The sequence below is a fragment of the Mus pahari genome, chromosome 2 (assembly GCF_900095145.1).
Source record: "Mus pahari chromosome 2, PAHARI_EIJ_v1.1, whole genome shotgun sequence".
Taxonomy (NCBI): Eukaryota; Metazoa; Chordata; class Mammalia; order Rodentia; family Muridae; genus Mus; species Mus pahari.
Window position 1 is genome coordinate 50405953 of NC_034591.1, and position 18482 is coordinate 50424434.

The 18482-nt window shown below is 42.7% G+C and overlaps 1 protein-coding gene across 1 annotated transcript in view; it reads right to left on the minus strand.

Annotated features, from left to right (window-relative positions):
- The window catches only part of Tsga13 (testis specific 13), a 19118-nt gene extending 920 nt beyond the window's left edge, over window positions 1–18198 (minus strand). The window contains exons 1-7 of the mRNA XM_021191686.1: window positions 18123–18198; window positions 16455–16627; window positions 15118–15199; window positions 11734–11805; window positions 10507–10710; window positions 5077–5222; window positions 2168–2295 (exon numbers count right to left, since the gene is read on the minus strand). Of these exons, the coding sequence (XP_021047345.1) occupies window positions 2168–2295; window positions 5077–5222; window positions 10507–10710; window positions 11734–11805; window positions 15118–15199; window positions 16455–16477 (655 nt within the window). The 5' untranslated portion in view covers window positions 16478–16627; window positions 18123–18198. The remainder of the gene's footprint in view (window positions 1–2167; window positions 2296–5076; window positions 5223–10506; window positions 10711–11733; window positions 11806–15117; window positions 15200–16454; window positions 16628–18122) is intronic.
- Between the last annotated feature and the right edge of the window lie 284 nt (window positions 18199–18482).

Sequence of the window (18482 nt, forward strand, 5' to 3'; positions counted from 1 at the left end):
TCTCTCACACACACACACACACAAAATGATGGGGGTATCATTTGGGGGACTGAGAAGATGTTAGCTTAGAAATGGCACCACTAGTAAAATCACCCTGGCAGCTTTGTTATTGTTGAGGAAATGTGCCGTAAGTGTCCTCCATTTTAGGTACAAAAATAAAGCACTCATATCTGGAGAGGGCATATGTAGTCACCATAAATGACACTAGAGCTGAAGGCTGACATACTACTTTATACATGAATATCTACCTTATGTTACATATCCTTAAGAAAAATTTCAAACTGGGCATGATAGCACACACCTTTAATCCCAGAGGGCAGATCTCTGTGTTCAAGGCCAGCCTGGTCTACACAGCAAGTTCCAGAACAGCCAGGGCTATACAGAGAAACCTTGTCTTGAAAAACCAAAAAGAAAAAGAAAAATTTCCCATCATATATAGATTCCGCTAAATAATGTGCCCACACCTTAGTAATGGTGCCACTTAAGATGTTACTCCATCCCGATTAAAAATATTATGGTAGGGACTGGAGAGATGGCCCAGTAATTAAGAGAGCTTATTGCTCTTGCAAAGGACCTGAGTTCAATTCCCAGCACCCACGTGGTGGCTCACAACCATCAGTAACTCTAGTTCCAAGTGATCGGATGCCCTTTCCTCTGATCTCTGTGGGTGCCAAGCACATAAGTGGTAAGCAGATATACACACAAGCAAACCACTCATACATACAATAAAATGAGTAAACCTAATTTAAAAATGTAAATACTATGCTAATGATTCTAGACGCCTCACTTGACTTTCATACAGTATGACCAATATTCATCATGTGGAATTTCTCATGAAAGAAATAGGTGTTTCCTCTTCTACAATCTTTGGCTGAAAAATGAAACAAGCTTTGGAGGAGAGGCCCTCTTCTCCCTTGGACTATAGCCATTAGGAGTTAGATAGGGACAGGGGCACGAAGCCTGGCGATTGCCCAAAACAGGTAATGTGAGAGGAACGTGTGGAAGAGTGAATAAACTGGAGGTGAGGTGAGGCTGAGCTCTTTTAAGCCAGATAGATCGCTCTGGTGCCTCAGCTGTTTTCCACATTGATCCAAGGGTTTTTTGTTTTGATTGGTTTTTTTCCCCTCTTTAGATTGGTCTTAGTTGTATATGGGGAATCAAGGAGAAGCATAGGTAGGGATAGGATGGAAGGGGTAGCAATAGGAGGAATAGAGAAGAGGAAAGGAGCCAATGGAAGGGTATATATAACCTATACCGCTAGGAAATGACTGCTTTATGCTAAAGCTAAGGCTGTGCAATGTAGAAGCCCATCATTGTGTGTCTAAACTACAGTTGTGCATTTGACACCCTTGAAGCCCTTCAGTGAGGCCAACTACATAATGTAGAAAATCTAAGCCCATATTTATATAATATACAAGGCCTTTCTTGGTTTAACCTGTTGGTTCCTTTGGTGTTTAGTAAGAGTCTAACACAGAGGCCCCCATGGGTGTTATCAAATGAGACACAGTATATGAGGATTCTCACTATACCTTCTACATGTCCTGGTTCCAACCTTCCCTTACCCCAGTCTCACCGTCATCCCAGAGAGACTTGTGGGCCTCTGAGACTCACAGACTTTTTCTGGTAGTGATGTTTCAAGACAGGTTCTGGAACTCACTATGTAAACCAGGCTGGCCTCAAACTCCTGTGATCTGCCTGCCTCTGCCTCTCAAGGGCTGGGATTAAAGGCGTGCACCACTGCATTTAGCTTGCAATGTACACACTTGACCTTTGGCCCTTTAAAGTCATTTCCTACAAAGTATGAAGGTTATACACAGATAAACATTTCAACCTATATGTACCTAAATATCAAAATCATGTTGTCGGCAATTACGGTAGATTATAGCAAATTTAGTTTGAGGAGTTTTTGTTTGTTCGTTTGCTTTTAGCCTTGAGAATCCATCATTATGGCAAAAACGATCAAAGTGTTAGATGATACAGGGCAGGAAACCCTATAGCTTCTTGAACCTTCTTGAAATTTGAGTATTAAAATAGTCTAGCACCATCCTAACTTCCTTCTAGGAAAATTAGTGTCTGAACCTACCACAAAAGATGCCGGCTCAGTCAACTCTCTAAGCCCAGTAGATCCTCCCTCCCACCTACACAGTGAAGAAACAGGAGACCTTACCATGTTTCTTTGTCTCTCTCTGGCAGGCTGGGGCAAAGATGAGGTTAGGATACATTTTTTTCTGTTTCCTTAAAGCATGGATTTCAGAATACTTCCCCTCAATGTTGAAATCACTGTCAGTAGAAAACCTTAACCAAAAAAAAGTATACTTGGTTGGTCTAGGGCTATAAGTTCATGGCACTAGTCACCTAAAAGTCAGCTCTATCCTCAGAGATCCCAAGGAAGAAGAAAGGGCAATAACTAGAAAGTTGGGGTTGTTGGTTAAAAAAAGATGGAGGGTAGGGTTTGAGAGCTTAACACACTGCAAACCTTGCAGCCAATCCCAAAATCCTGTCTTCTCAGTATTAAATAAAAATCTCCTCCGATGAATAGTTTCAAATAAAACCTTTTTATATTTGCTAAAAAAAAATAATTATTTGTTCACATGAGTGCATGCATCTGTTCACACACTGCACATATGTGTATGCAAGCGTAGAGGCCAGAGACATGTCTTGGGTGTCTTCCTCATACGCTCTCTAACTTCTTTTTAGAGACAGGGCTTCTCACTGACTCTGGGGTTTTGGAGAGTGTCTGGCCAGGAATCTCCAAGCATCTTTCTCTTTCCCGGTGCTGGCGGAAAGGGTTTGCGCCACACCACCTGGCTTTTTAACATGGATGCTGGAGAGCAAACGCAGGTCCTCAAGTGTGCACCGTGAGCAAGTTATTGAACCATTGCCTCAGCTTTCACAAACCTCCCTTGTATTTGTATCCTCATAGCATGTGTTCCTCTGGTCCTTACTTCACACTTTTATTTTTCGATATCTTAAAAAAATACAGATCCTTAGGGCTGGAGAGATGGCTCAGCAGTTAAGAGCGCTCTTCCAGAGGTCCTGAGTTCAATTCCCAGCAACCACGTAGTGGTCGGAAACCATCTATAATGGGGTCCGATGCCCTCTTCTGGCAAGCAGGCATACATGCAGACAGAACGCTCATACATATAAAAAAACAAAACAAAACATAAAAAACAAAAATCAGAGATCTTTAAATACAGTTTCTTTCACTCTTGAAATTATTTGTCAGTGGAAAACTTTAGTTTTTGCATGGCTGTGTTTCTTTTATTAGCATATAAGTGATGATATAGGGAGTGTTTGGAAGCTATATCTTTTTTTTTTTTTTTAAAGATTTATTTATTTGTTATATGTAAGTACACTGTAGCTGTCTTCAGACACTCCAGAAGAGGGCATCAGATCTTGTTACAGATGGTCGTGAGCCACCATGTGGTTGCTGGGATTTGAACTCCGGACCTTCAGAAGAGCAGTCGGGTGCTCTTACCCACTGAGCCATCTCACCAGCCCCTGGAAGCTATATCTTATACGGATTTTTTTTTTATTTTTTATTGAAAAATGTTTCAATAAAACATTTTCACACAAGCCAAGCAGTCATAGTGTACATCTTTAATCCCAGCACTTGGGAAGCAGAAGCAGGCATATCTCTGAGTATGTGGTTATCCTGGTCTACAGTGTGAGTTCCAGGACAGCCAAGGCTACACAGGAAAAAACAAAAAACAAAAAACAAAAAACAAAAACTGTCTTTAAAAACCAAATTAAAAAAATAAAACATTTTCATGCAAAAAATATATTTGAAAGTGATTTCCCTCCCCTAATTCTCTGATCCTATGCATCCAACTTTCTATTTTCATTTCTTCTGTCTCCAAAAAAAGAATTAAAAACAAAAACCAAAAGACAAGAAACACACACACACACACACACAAAAACCCCACAAAAATTAAAAGCAAGCTAGACACGCTAGTGCATGCTTTTAATCCAAGCAATCAGGAGGTAGAGGCAGGAGGATCTCTGTGAGTTCAAGGCCAGCCTGGTCTACAGATTGACACCAGGACAATCAGGGCTATACAGAGAAACCATATCTCAAAAGAAAGAAAAAAAGAAAGAAAGAAAGAAAGAAAGAAAGAAAGAAAGAAAGAAAGAAAGGAAGAAAGAAAGAAAGAAAGAAGGAAAGGAAAGGAAAGGAAAGGAAAGGAAAGGAAAGGAAAGGAAAGGAAAGGAAAGGAAAGGAAAGGAAAGGAAAGAAAAGAAGAAAGAAAAAAAGGAAGGGAAGGAAGGGAAGAGCCAGGCGTGGTGGTGCATGCCTTTAATCCCAGCACTTGGGAGGCAGAGACAGGCGGATTTCTGAGTTCGAGGTCAGCCTGGTCTACAAAGTGAGTTCCAGGACAGCCAGGGCTATACAGAGAAACCCTGTCTCGAAAAACCAAAAAAAAAAAAAAAAAAAAAAAAAAAAAAAAAAGAGGAGGAGAAGGGGAGAGAGAGAGAGAGAGAGAGAGAGAGAGAGAGAGAGAGAGAGAGAGAGAGAGAAATTAAAAAGTCCACAAAAAATGCCATTAAATTTGTTTTGTTGTATTGGTCAACAATTCCTGGGCATGGGGCCTACCCTGAAATGTGGTTGATATAGTTAATGAGACTCCATTGGAAAACAAAACAAAACAAAACAATTTTCCCTTTGCCAGCAGGTACCAATTGCAGATCGTCTCTTGGTTATGAAACCAGAAGCTGGTGTCTGCGTCTCCCTCTCAGTGCTGGGACCCTTCTGTCTTGAACCTGGGAAGATCTTGTCTAAGCTGCCCTGGTCTCTATGAGTTCACTTTGTGCCTCAGTCCTACTATACCTCCCTTACCTGATGGAGAGACCCTACTGCTGAGGACAAAACTTACGTCATGGAACACAAAGAACGTCTTATGTGTTCTGACATCTTTACAACCAAAACTGCATGGGGAAGTTTCTCCAGCACATTCTCTTCTAGTTGACCTCATCCCAAGTCTCCCTGAGCTTCTATCTGTGCTTGCTAAATTATACAGCAATGTACACGAGGGAGAGAACAGAAAAGGACAGGCCCAACAAGAGCTGGCACTTCACCTAAACCATTGTTGTTGTCTCCTGGGGGTAGGATCATCTATCCGTTTCATAGGGAAGACGGGCTTCAGCTCTGGTTTTAACTTCTTTTTCTGAGACATTGTGGGAAGGAAGTCATTCTTGTTGGGTTTGCACCGATAGAGAGTTTCCTGAGGGGGCAGAAAGAGTGAAGGGGGAAGGAAACTGAGTCTCTAGAAATTGAAAAATGGAGCTGAGTTCCTGGCCTAAATCACAATGGAATGTGAAATGTTAAAATGGCAGACCCAACCTACCAGAGGAAAAGAAACCACAAAGAGAGGAAGTGGGGAGAGACCCATTTTATCCTCAGGTAATTTTCCCCAAACTGGGTCAGTTTCCGGAGTAACTGGCTGGACTCCTTAGCCATGGGCTCCTGAAAATTAACAGCCGAGGAAGTCCCTGGGTTTGGAAGAGTTTATGGCAGAAAAGCTGTGCCCTGCTCTGAGTTACTCCGTATTGTATAAAATGGTGACTTTTTAGCTGTTCTTGCTTTGGGTGACACCATTTAACAAAGGAGCTTTTGGCTTAATTTTAAGAGCAAGTGTGGAGAAGGGAGATTCTGTATTTTGTAGCCCATGTAGAAAACACCTTCTGTTCAGCACCAACCCTGAAGCAGACAAATAACTTACTCCTAAAACTGAAGGGCACAACACTCTCTCCTGAATTCCATAAAGACACCAAACACTGTGTTTGTGGCAGCCCCAGTGACTGGTCACCTGATCAATGAGTGTACCAAGGGACTGACAGCTCAAGAACTGTTGACTGACCCTGTGGCTTTGGCTCAGATTCGGCTCTACCTCTTGGCAAGGTTTACTTGTTCTCCTCCCTATCCACCCATCCCTCCATCCATTCACAACCCATGCTGTACCTCACCTATGCCTCTATGGCTCAGCTGGACCCTGCAACGCTGACACTTAGCTCTGTGCTATCTAACCTCCCATGGTGATTCATTCTTGAATCCATATTAGCTGTCTGCCTCTGCCTCCAGGAAGGTTCTTTAAACTTCTCAAACTCTGAAGTTTCTATATCACTTTTCTAGCCATTCTGAAATCTTCACATTTGTGGGTGGATGGATGGATGAATAGATGAATGGATAGATGGATGGATGGATGGATGGATGGATGGATGGATGGATGGATGGAGTCACCGTGTGTGCACAAAGTTGAGAGTTTTTATTAGTAGTTAAGATTGTAATAAAACAATCTGTGTTTTCCAGCAGCCAGCTATCAAGGGAAATCAGGACTGCTTGGCAAATTGCAGCCAACCAAAGCAAGCAAAGTGGTTTGTGAGTTTATTGTTACTTAATGAATTCTGATATTGGGTAAAGGCACAGGTGTGCCTGTCTGTCTCTGACACAGCACACTTAGAACAGAACCAATCTGTGAATTGCTCAGAAAACCAAATATTTAGGAGTAAATTGGGAAGTCAACCCATGGAACTCTACCTTCCTTCCTTGGAGACAGCCGCCTTATCTGCTATGCTCTTTCTTTCTTTTTTCTTTCTTTTTTTCTTTTCTGCTATGGAAAGGCCATAGAATGAACGGTCTTATGAGGTCATAATTTTACCATTCCTAAAGGTCACATAATCAAAAGCTTTCAGACTCTTAAAAGTCATCCAGTCTGACTGGCCAGCTGGCTCTCACATCCCATCCAGAATTTTCCTGTCAAGTGATCCAGTTGTCATATACCTAAAGACAAAGCACAGTCAACCTAAATGACAGGTGAGCTGGCTCCGCAGGTAAAGGTGCTTGCTGTTCAAGGCTGGAAACGTGAATTCCAAACCTAGAACCAATTCCACAAAACTCTTCCGACTTCCACACATTCTAATACCTCTGCACCTGCTCTGCCTTCTCCATGGAACACACACACACACACACACACACACACACACACACACTAATCATAATGGCAATGTGCTAAGAACAAGCTTCATCTTTAGTCAGCTAACACATGTCTCCTTGTAGCTTTTTTTCCAAGATAGTTCAAGCAGAATGAAGTCAGTGCCTCTTACATAGCATACTCAATATATATATATATATCCACCAGGTTCCACCTAGGCTCTGTTTCTCCCGAGATAAGCAGTGTCAATATTTTGAACTACTTGTCACCTGACTCAGTTTGAATTGCCTTCTTCTTGTGATTTATCTTACTAGAGAAAGTTACGAGTAATGTTTTCCTAATGGGAGGCTATGTAAAATGAGACCCAAGATGCTGGGAGCAGCAATCACATGATATGTCCCCTGACTCCTTTGAAATGTCTATTGAATAGTCCTAACCTCTGCTGAGCACCTCCCTGAATTACACTATCTAAACCTCCCACTCACATTCCACTTCCCCTTTCTGATTTTTTTTTTTTCAAAGCACCTGTCACGTTATACACGATCTGCATGGTTGCTTCTTTGTCTGAGGTCTGCATAGAGAGTTTAAATCATAAGACTTACACTTCAGTAAAGCAGACTTTAGATTAGTCACCGAAATATCCTTAGTCTCTTAGCCTTCATAGGATCTGGCACATAGGAGAAGAGAAATGTTTGTTGAACCGATGACCAAACTATCAATTGACATATTAAGCTTTTACTTTCCTGACTTGAAAATCTTTTTTAAAAAATACTTGGTATCACCACTGGACTATTGCATTTCCATTCTGAATTCCTTCTCTTTGAGCTGTTCTAGTCTGAAGATATAGGACTTTATGCAAATTATTTAATAGGTGACTTAATGAAATAGCACAACCAAAGCGCTAACATGCAGCTAATGACCCTGCCATTAAAAACTGCAGAAACCTTAGCAGAACTGGTTCTGGGAACAACAACAAACAAACAAAACAAAAGGGATGGCAAGATGGCTCTGTGGTAAAGGTAGAGAAGGGGCTTGTTGCCAAGCCTGACGATCTGAGTTCTATCCCCAGGACCTACAGGATGGAAGGAGAGAGCCGGCCCTGGCAGGTTGTCCCCCCCCCCCCACATGCCACTCTTTCTCTCATTGTAAGATGATTTATATTATTTGTCCTAACCTGTACAAAAAACATCAACTCCTGGTATTTTATTTACCGGCTGTAAACCTAGATTGGACAGGGTCTGAGTCATTCTAACTTACTTCTTAGCCATGTGTCCCTTGGGACTTGCTGTTTGAGTCTCACCTGGGCTATTTCCTCTCCATCAGTCTGTCCTCAGGGTCCATTTCACTTTGGGCATGTACTCCTGGTCCATCACATCTAACAAGGGACATGTGGCTGGGAAGTACAGTCCCAGGATTTTGTGTCTTTTATATGGGCTAACTAAAAATAAATCATCTTACATCTCGCAGAAAATAAAGCTTTTTTTTTTTTCTCCTTTTCTTTTTTGTTAACATTTAAAAGCAAATCAAATAAGCAAGAACTGGACTTTATTTAGAAGCCAAGGTGGCACAAGTGGAGAACTGCCATCTTGTCTTAAGCATCACACATCACTAACAAGTCCCTTCTGTGTTCTTCCTCTCTCTTCTTCCTCCTCCACTCTCCTCTTCCCCCCTCCATCCCTCATTCTTCTCAAACTCTGAAACTTCTCTAGCCCCTTTGCCCTTTTGCAACAAACATGTATACATGCATACAGAGAGATACAATCTATAGGACTATATCTATCTCCTTCCCCCACTCCTGTTTCCTCTCTTCCCTATAACTTCAACTGGCTACTCTCTGGTCCTTAGACCACCCTTCTTCCCATGGCTGGATTCTTCCAGGACATCACCCTGTGTGGCCTTTCAATTTTCCTTCCCATTGCCCTAATCTTCATGTTTTCTAATTCAGGTGCTAGAAGTTTGAAAACAAAACAAAACAAAACACTGATTTACTCAGGGATTTGGTGGTTAGTAGAGTGGTTGGCTTAGTTTTAGCTTGTGTGGGTTTGGAGAGGTACCACTTTGTACCATAGGTCAGTTACCAGCCTAGGACTTTTGGTTCACTGGATCTAATGTCTGGTCCATACTAGGAGTAGAGATGTGGTTATAGTGTGCAAAACAAAGTTTCTTAGGCAATCTCATAGGAGACAGAGGCAGGGCCAGAGGCATCAGGAAGGGAATGAGAGCAGCAACCATTCATTGATGTACGCGTTCCTCAGCTTGCCTACTGGACTCTGCACTGTGCCCAGGCACAGTAAAGAATACTTTTCTTATATGTAATCCAGGATCAAAAAGAGTAGGGGAGGGGTACCTCGGAAATATTAAAGAGCCGTTCCACCCTTTAGAATCTGGTCCTTAGTACTGCCCACTAATAAAGTGCCACCAGGAGGACAATCAGGTCCTGCCCCTGACCTCAGGGGCTCACAAGGGATAGCTTTGGAAAGGACTCTCTTTGTGCACTTAGGTCGCATGCTTGCTTTTCTTTTCCTTCTTTGTGTTAGAGAGAGCAGCCCTCGATACATTGTTTCTTTCTCAGAAGCACTATCTTGATAAGCACTTGAAGCTACTATGGCAGGGCACAGATTCTGAGGCCACAGACAATGAACCCATGAGTTCTTTTTCCATTTTGGTGTCCTTCATCTAGTGATTTAAAAAGTCCCAACTCCCAACTCACGATTTGTTCTAAGGATCTGGGCTACCCCATTTCAAGACTCTAGTCTCTATAAGACTCTTTCATCTGTACTGCCAACTTATTTGATTTTTTTCCCATTAGATTGAGTTCACTCTCTAGGCTGTCAACGTTTTCCTCAGCTCCTGACTCCCAAATATCCCTTAAATTGACTTTCTTCCCTTCCTCTGCTATTTTGAAGGTAGTTCAGATCTTCAGCTTTGCTCATCTCAACTATTAAAGTAACATCACAATTCATATCTCTGGCTTTTGTCTCGTCTACAACTAATACATCTTCTTTCAACCTGCAGCTGTTCCTTCTAAAATGCAAATTTGATCGCACCCTTTAATCACATGTCTCCCTTTCTTGTGTCCCTAAGCCTTCCTACATCCCTCAGGAACAGTTCTCCCATTTTGTCATAGTGAGTTACTTGATAAGTCCCCTTTCCCCTCTAGATTCTTCTCTGGTAATTTCTATATTTTAAGTGTTCTTGGATTGATCACATGCCCTGGTACAGTAGAATTTTTCAATTGTGGATCATTTATTGATTATTTGATGCCAAGGTTCTTCAGGATAAAATTTGTCCTATGGTCATCTTCATGGTCTTGTCCTGGTTTCTAGCTTACTGAAGATATTCAGCAATTATTTTTATGTATCGTTTTAAGACAGCAGTGTCTTGCTATGTAGACCCTGCTGACTTCAAACTCAGCAGTTTTGGTTTCATGGAGTATGTGGCCCGGGCCTAAGGAGGAGGTAGTAGCATCCTAGTAACCCTTCTCTAGGTTAATTTGGCTCTCTCTGTGTTTACTCCAAACCCTGCCTCCGTCTGGTCCATACATAGGCTGCTAGGAGACTTTCTTGAGCATCTTTACCTTTAACTGAAACCCCGGGGGGAAGTATATTGGAGCACCATCCTTTTCCGGACTGATGGAGCAGGGCGGTGGGTTGTTAGTCATGAGCAGCAACGTCATATCCTGATCATACTCTGTCACCTTTAACATGAAACTATTCATTTTCTTCTTTTGAGTCAGGAATCTCTGCAGTTTAGTGGGCTTCAAAGGCTCATAGTATTTGGCCTGAGGAGAGAGAAAGATTTCCAGACAGACTGAGGAATCAGTTGGCTAATTTTTTTCTCTCTCTCTACAAGATAGGCTGAGAGACTGAATAGGACCCAACCAAACCTGCCTTTAAATTTGTTGATTTGAAGCTTTGGGGAGCTCTTTGTTACAACCTTCCTTTGGAGCTGCAAATAGACTAGGGGCTTAGGGGAAATGGAGCAGAGGGGTTTCCATAGTAACAGAACAAGATGACTAAGGTCATTCACAAAAAGAAAGAAAAAAGGGAAGAAAGAGATAAAGGAAGGAAAAAGGAAGGGGAAGGGAAGAGAGAGGAAGGGAGGAGAAGGGAAAGGAAAAAAGAGAAGAGAGGGAAGAGGGGAGGGGAGGGGAGGAGAGGAGAGGAGAGAGGAGAGGAGAGGAGAGGAGAGGAGAGGAGAGGAGAGGAGGAGGAGGAGGAGAGGGAGAGAAGAGAAGAGAAGAGAAGAGAAGAGAAGAGAAGAGAAGAGAAGAGAAGAGAAGAGAAGAGAAAAGAGAAGAAGAGAAGGGAGCCATCACTCAGTCTCCTTGCACAATAGGAGCTGTATGGGGCTCGGCCCAACTGGCCTTTCTCTTCCTGTCTCTGAGGCAGAGGAGAGCTCTGGGTGTGGGAGTCAGGCTCAGCTTTCCTCTCATGCCGACCAGCTTCTCTCTCTAGGCATGCGCATTACTAACAAGCTCCAGAGAGTGTTTAAAAGAGAACATCAGTCATCAGTCATGAAGCACAGTGAGTCACTGCAGGTGTGGGTGCGGAAGGGACAGTCACCAAGGAGCTTGCTTTTCTCTGACTAGGAAGACTTGGGGAGGGGGGGAAGGAAGGAGCGTGGAGTACATTTCCCCTGATTTCTTCTCTCCTCCCATTTCACAACCAAGTCCCAGCACTGTATCCCCAAAGTGGTTCCGTCTCCCAATCCCGGAAACTGGGGAATTCTCTGAAGTCAGGGCTATGGACCCATTGCTGAGATTTACCCTTAGAGGTCTCTGGGGAATATGCTTTTCACCTACCATGTTTGGATGCACTGTGTAGTGTCTGAGGTTCTTCAGGACAAATTTCGATTGTGCAGTTGTATCATACATCTGAAGACAAGGAACAGAATTAGTGGTCTCAAGTCATCTCTCTCTCTCTCTCTCTCTCTCTCTGTGTGTGTGTGTGTGTGTGTGTGTGTATGTGTGCTTGTGTGTATTTGTGTGTGTGTTCTCTGTGTATGTGTGTGTGTGTGTGTGTGTGTGTTTGTGATGGTGTCTCTCTCTCACCCCAGAGCTCACTGATCCAGCTAGACTGGAAAGTACAAACCAAGGACTTTGTGCATGCTAAGCAAGCTCTCTACCAACTGAGCCACACTCCCAACCTTGACCTGGGGATCTGACCTCAGGTCCTTCATGCTTGCTGTGTGAGCATTTACTAAGAAGAACCTATTCTGCCTGGGTTGTATTCTGGCATTTCTAGAACAAGGTCTAGATCCAGGAGAGCAGGATCCTGAAATGGAAAGGATGTAGATGGTAAGATGGACCTGCCTAGCTCCGTGTAAGGGGACTAAGGAGATAGCTCAGTCCACAAAGGTGCTTGCCACGTCAGCCTGAGTTCCACAGCAACCTCACACAGAGCTGTGTGTCAGAGCACATGGCTGTAACCCTGGCTCTGGGAAGGCAAATACAGATAGAACCCTGGTGCACCTTGCCTAGTCAGTCAGTCTAACTAGTGCTCAGTGAGAGACTGTCTCCAAAGACAAGGGGCATGAGTCCCAAGGAACAAACCCTGAGGACGGTCTCCTTTCTCCATAGGCACAGACACATATACCATCTCCACAAGACCCTCACACGCAGACATACACACAGACCCTCACACATAGACACAGAAACACACAGACCCTGATACACAAAGACAGGCAGACAGACAGACAGACAGACACACACACACACAGACCCTCACACATAGACACAGACACACACAGACCCTGATACCCTGTCTGACAAAGACAGACAGACAGACAAACACACCAGTACCCTCAATGCCTCCCCACAAGACCCTGAAATACAAACACACAAACACACACTGACACACACACACTGACACACACACACTGACACAAACACAGACACACACAGACACACACACAAGATATCACTTGAAGCTGAAGGGCAGTAGGCAGGTGGAATCACACCCTTCCTTTTCCTTTTCCCCATACAGGAGTAATATCAGGTGACATTAACATGGGGGCTAACCGGTAAGGAGAAAATCAGTTACAAAAGAACAACAACCTAAGAAGTGTCTTCCAGGGGCAACTCTGCCAACTGAGCTGGGAACTGACACTCACAGGACAAGGGAGAAGAGAGAACATTTTGCATTTCCAAATATCTCTGCAAATACAATTCTTCTAGAGTTGCTGAAAAAGTTAGATTTTGATGCCCCTTCTGTCTGGTACTCAGTATCATTGTATTGTAGGAGTGCTGTTATTTGGACTGATGAAGGAAAAGCTCCTCTCCAAGCCCTTAGCCCTGGGTTATCCAAGGATGAATGAAAGTAAGGACAACACAGGAGGCAGAGACCGTGAATTACATTCTTAGTATTCTGGGAAGACAGAATAAAAGGAGACAAACATAATTCTGTGTTTGGATCATCGGCTCTGAAGACGGAGGATGAAAGTAGAAAAGAGACCATCAAAGAGAGGAAGATCTCATGGTAGTGGGTGTTCTAGTTTCTTTTTTGTTGCTATGATAAAAGTCACTGGTCAAAGGCAACTTAGGGAAGGAAAGGACTCATTTGGCTTACACTTCCAAGTCATAGTCCATCACTGAGAGAAATCAGGGCAAGAACCTGTAGCAGAAAGCCATGAACAAAGTGCTGGCTTGCTCCCAGGCTTGTGCTTTGCTAGCTTTCTAGCACAGACTACTTACTTGGGGAATGGTGCCACCCACAGTGGACTAGGCCTTTCTACATCAATTAACAATCAAGATAAGTCCACTACAGATATGCCTACAGGTCAATCTGATCTGGGTGATTCTTCAATTGAGACTACCTGCTCAGGTGACTCGAGGCTGTGTCAGGTTGACAATTAAGGCTAGCTAGAACAGGAGATAGCAGAATATTAGTGAAATGAACACAGAAAATGGTGCTATTTAAGACAAAAGAAAGTGGTCAGCAAAAGGAGGCTAGAAAACATGGAGAAACAGTGGCAGGAGGCAGACACATAGGAATAAATTATACTGACACATACATATGACATAGTCAATGTCATATTGAAACTTATATTCTATGCTAGACTTAGTGGCATAGGCTTGTGGTCTTGGCTACTGGAGGCAGAGGCAGAAGCAGAGGCCAAAGGATATTGAGTTCAAGGTTCTACTGAGCATCTTTGTGAGTCCCTATATTAAAAGGTAAAGAGAGGACTGTATTGGCTAGTTTTGTGTCTCAACTTGACACAAGCTAGAGTCATCAGATAGGAAGGAACCTCAGTTGAGGAAATGCCTCCATGAGATCCAACTGTAAGGCATTTTCTCAATTAGTGACCAATGGTTAAGGGCCTAGCCTAGGGTGGGTGGTGCCATCCCTGGCTGGTGGTAGTCCTGGGTTCTGTAAGAAAACAAGCTGAACAAGCCACTTGAAGCAAACCAGTAAGCAGCACCCCTCCCCCATGGCCTCTGCAATCAGCTCCTGCCTCCAACTTCTAGCCCTGCTTGAGTTCCTGTCCTGACTTCCTCCAGTGATGGACTCTGATCTAGAAATGTAAGCCCCACAAGCCCTTTCCTCCCCAGCTCGATTTTTTGGTCATGGTGTTTTGTGGCAGCGATAAAACCCAACCAAGACAAGGGGTACGGAGCTAGCGCAGTGATAGTGATTGATGGGTGTACACGGGGACCTGCGTTTAGTTTCTAGTTCTACAAAACAAAACATCTAAAACTAAACATTACTTCATATGGTAACTTTTCAAATCAATTAAACAGTGACTGGTTGGTGGTGGTGCACGCCTTTGATCCTAGCCCTCAGAAGGCAGAGGCAGGTGGATCGATCTCTGAGTTCAAGGCCAACCTGTCAACAGAATAAGTTCCAGGACAGTCAAGGCTATACAGAAATCATGTCTAGAGAAAAAAAAAAGCTTGCTGTCTAGTTGAGTTAGGATTTAATACTTCCTATGGTAAGTGGTTTTCAGTTTTGTGTCTTGATTTGTTGATGATATGCCCTTGTTACTGCCTCAACTTCTCTGTTCCTTTTTCAAAAATGGAATAAATTAACCTCACTCTGTATATAAATGTTTGCTCCCCTTTGCTTTTACATAGGAAGTTTACAAACCCACTACTTGTAAGATAGTTTAAGCAATCCCAAGGAAAGATGACCTAGGGACATATAAGACTGTTGGTTGTTTGTTTTTTTTTTCTTCTTCTTCTTCTTACCTCTTCATCATCCGGACCTAGTTGTTTCTCAAACTTAATAGAGACATTTCCCACAGTCTTTGATCCACTGATCTCTTGAAACCTGAAAAGGGAGTGGGACATCCAGGTGCATTACTGACTCCTGAGTCTTTCTGCAGGTCCACAGACTCCCTCAATTTAATTTTGGGAACTTAACTAGAGAGGTTAGTATCTTAGGTGCTCATAACTCAAATAGATGCATCATATCCATCTTGTGTGTTGAGGAAAGGAAAACTTAAGATTCAGGGGTTACTGGACTTCTCTGAGACAAGCGGACACCTGCTAAGTTGATTTTTTTTTTTTTTTATATCACTCAAAGAGGTTTCTGTAGTAAAATGCCCAAGAAAATTCTATCAGACAGCGAGACCATCCTACTACTATTTTAGATACCTATCTGCTTGTCTTCCATATTGAAATGGCCCTGACTTTGGCCAGTGATAGCTAATTGGTCAGTCATGAAAAGGAAGACAGCTAGGGAAACATCGAAATTTATGGATTCCTCCTGGCTTTGGTTAGATGAACGGTCAAATCATTTTCCTAACCACATCTAAAAGTTTCTTCTTCTAGAACTAGAGTTGTAAAATCAGTCACCAGTGGCAAGCACTTGTGATGAATTATTGTTCCCTGACTTTTCTGTCTTCCACCAGATATCCACTTTCTTTGAAGGCGAGGAGGAAGGAAGTTACAATGCCTAATTATAAAGTATTTTGAAGTTCTTGACTCTTCTCTTCCCACACTGGAGACTGAGTCTAGGGACCTGCACTTGCCAGACAAGTGCTCTACCCCTGAGGTACATCCTTAGTCCTCCAAGTTCAGACCAAAGGGTTTAAAAATATTCCCGAACCTACTGGGTAGATTCAATTAAGTTCACTTTGTCTAAATATCTTAAAGTCTATGCCCTTTTGATGTATTCTCTTATTGTATGTATATAGCAGTTAATAATATTGCATCATCTTTATTGTAGAACTTTACAATTTGCGAGTGTGTGTGTGTGTGTGTGTGTGCGCGCGCGCGTGTTTACAAAGCTGCACAGGATCTCAGATTCTTCTACAAGGTCAGTTTTAGGCCTTGAACTACACGAAAAGCTCTTTCTTATTCCATCAATATTCATCTTGAGCAGTCTGGCGCTTTCTTTTTGGCAAGAATCCTTTTGTTGCTACATGAAATACGGATCCAACTCTGTTTTGTTTTTTTCTGCAAACAGTCAACTAAAACATACTTAATAAAGCTCTACTCTGTGATTCACAACATCGAGGGTGCTATGCATGACAAAGTTAGTAGAAATTGGTGTTTACAGCTTAGCAAAGAATATTTCATACTTGAAATTTTTCTTTGGGCCCATGGCTGTTCACTGAGAACTGGACCAACTCGCAGCTAGTATTCATCAAGGCCTAAAATCAGTGCCTCTATGATTCATGATCTATGAGGCTTCAAAAGTCAATAAATTATTCTCTTCTTAGCACACACCGTGTGCCCAGACTCAATCTTGATCCTGTGTAAGAAACAAGAGAAGATTAATAAATAGTATTATAGATGTTGGATTTGAGTAAAGTCTGCTGATCCTTGCCCTTGAGAAATTAAATTTATTTAGCCAATGAGGGCAGAGGAAGGGAAGTAATTATGAAACCTGAAACATAAGAAGGAAAAATATCCACTAATACATTAGCGACTTCATTTCTTACAAGTCTCAATTTCATCTGTAAAGTTAAATCATTAATTGAAGGATTTAAAGGTGACAGTCTAATACGGTTGATGGTGGTGAGATTTACCTATTTAAGGATTGTAAATGAAATGAAATATGAAAAATGGAAGGGGAAAGTCTGAGGGACTTGCGACTTTCAAGTTCCCCTTTCTTTCAACTTACAACCATCCTTATCCACAGCTAAGGCCGGAGAAGCTGGGGAAAGTATGTGTGTGTGTGTGTGTGTGTGTGTGTGTGTGTGTGTGTGTGTGTGTGTATGGGTATCTGCTATACTTTTTAAACAAGATTTATTTTACTTTTAATTATGTATGAGGGACGTGTGCCCAGGTGCCTGCAGAGGCCAGAGGTCTCCGATTTCCCTGAAGCTAAAGTGAAAGACGGTTGTGAGCAGCCTGATGTGGGTGTTGGAAGTAAAATTCAGGTCCTCTGCAAGAACACCAAGCATTCTTAAGTGCTGAGCTACCTCTCCAGCTGCTGCTGCACTCCTTAATATGGACTATCAGAAGTGTGAGGACCAGCTTAGGGAACCTGCCCTTTAGAGAAAGGAGAGGTTAATGAGGCTTGGGGGGGGGGGGAAGTGCCCTCAGGGATGTAGCGCTTAGGAGGAGTCTTGTTGGATGGTGTGTGAAGCCCCCAGACTGGAAGGGTCATGGCTGATGTTTTGAGTAGTAAGAAATAAAGGGAGGCAACCTATGAGGGCCTTAAAAATGAAGAATGTTGGTTAAAAAAAAACACCGTCTGGAAAAAATGTTCCAAATTCCTATCAATAGGCTCCCCACATTAGGATTTATCTCTAGTTTGGTTGTCTACACAAACAAACAAACAAACAAACAAAGTCCAGACTTTGACTGCATTGACTTAAAATCCTGAAAGTTCCCTTCTTGGGACATGAGCTAATAAGTTCTTTGTTCTTTCTTCATGTTTAGCTTTCCTAGAATTGTCTCTCTAGTTTTGAGTATGTATTAAAATTGAAATTAAAAATTTGCTGCCGATGAGAAGTTGCATGCCTTCTTTGTGTGCAGCCCAGGCTGGAGGGGGAGAATCCCACAGAAATAAAAACTACATTCACAACAGAAAGATATATCAGGGCGTGGTGGCACGTGCGTGCTGTCCCAGCTCCTCGGAAGGCTGAAGGAGAAGGACGCCTTGAGTTCAGGAGATTAAAACCATCCTGGCAAAATAGAGAAACATGACAAAGACAGGAAAGGCACGCAGGAAGGAACATCAGGGAAGGAAGAGAGAGAAGGGATAGAGGAAGAAAGGAGAAGGGCTTGGCTTGTGGTACCTTTAAGGACACTAGGAAATCTCAGGAAGAGACAAGTCCTTAACAGGGAAGCTTTCCGTGCTGAAGGCAACGATTCTCTTCTGGATTCTGAAGGACTAGCAATCTAGAATGCTGAAGCACTCTGTTCTGAAGACAGAATGTAAAGGACAAAGACACATATTTAAAAACTCTGCATGATCCGTCCTTATCTGTCTGACCTGTCCCCTTCCTCCCGCTGACTGGCCAGCATCTCTTCATCGCTTCCTTAACCAACATTCTCATTCTGTCTCTCAACACAGTAAGTGTGTTATGCACACAGGGAGTACTTCTCTCTCATATCCACCCCCATCCTTAAACACACTCCTCCTAACCATTGGATTC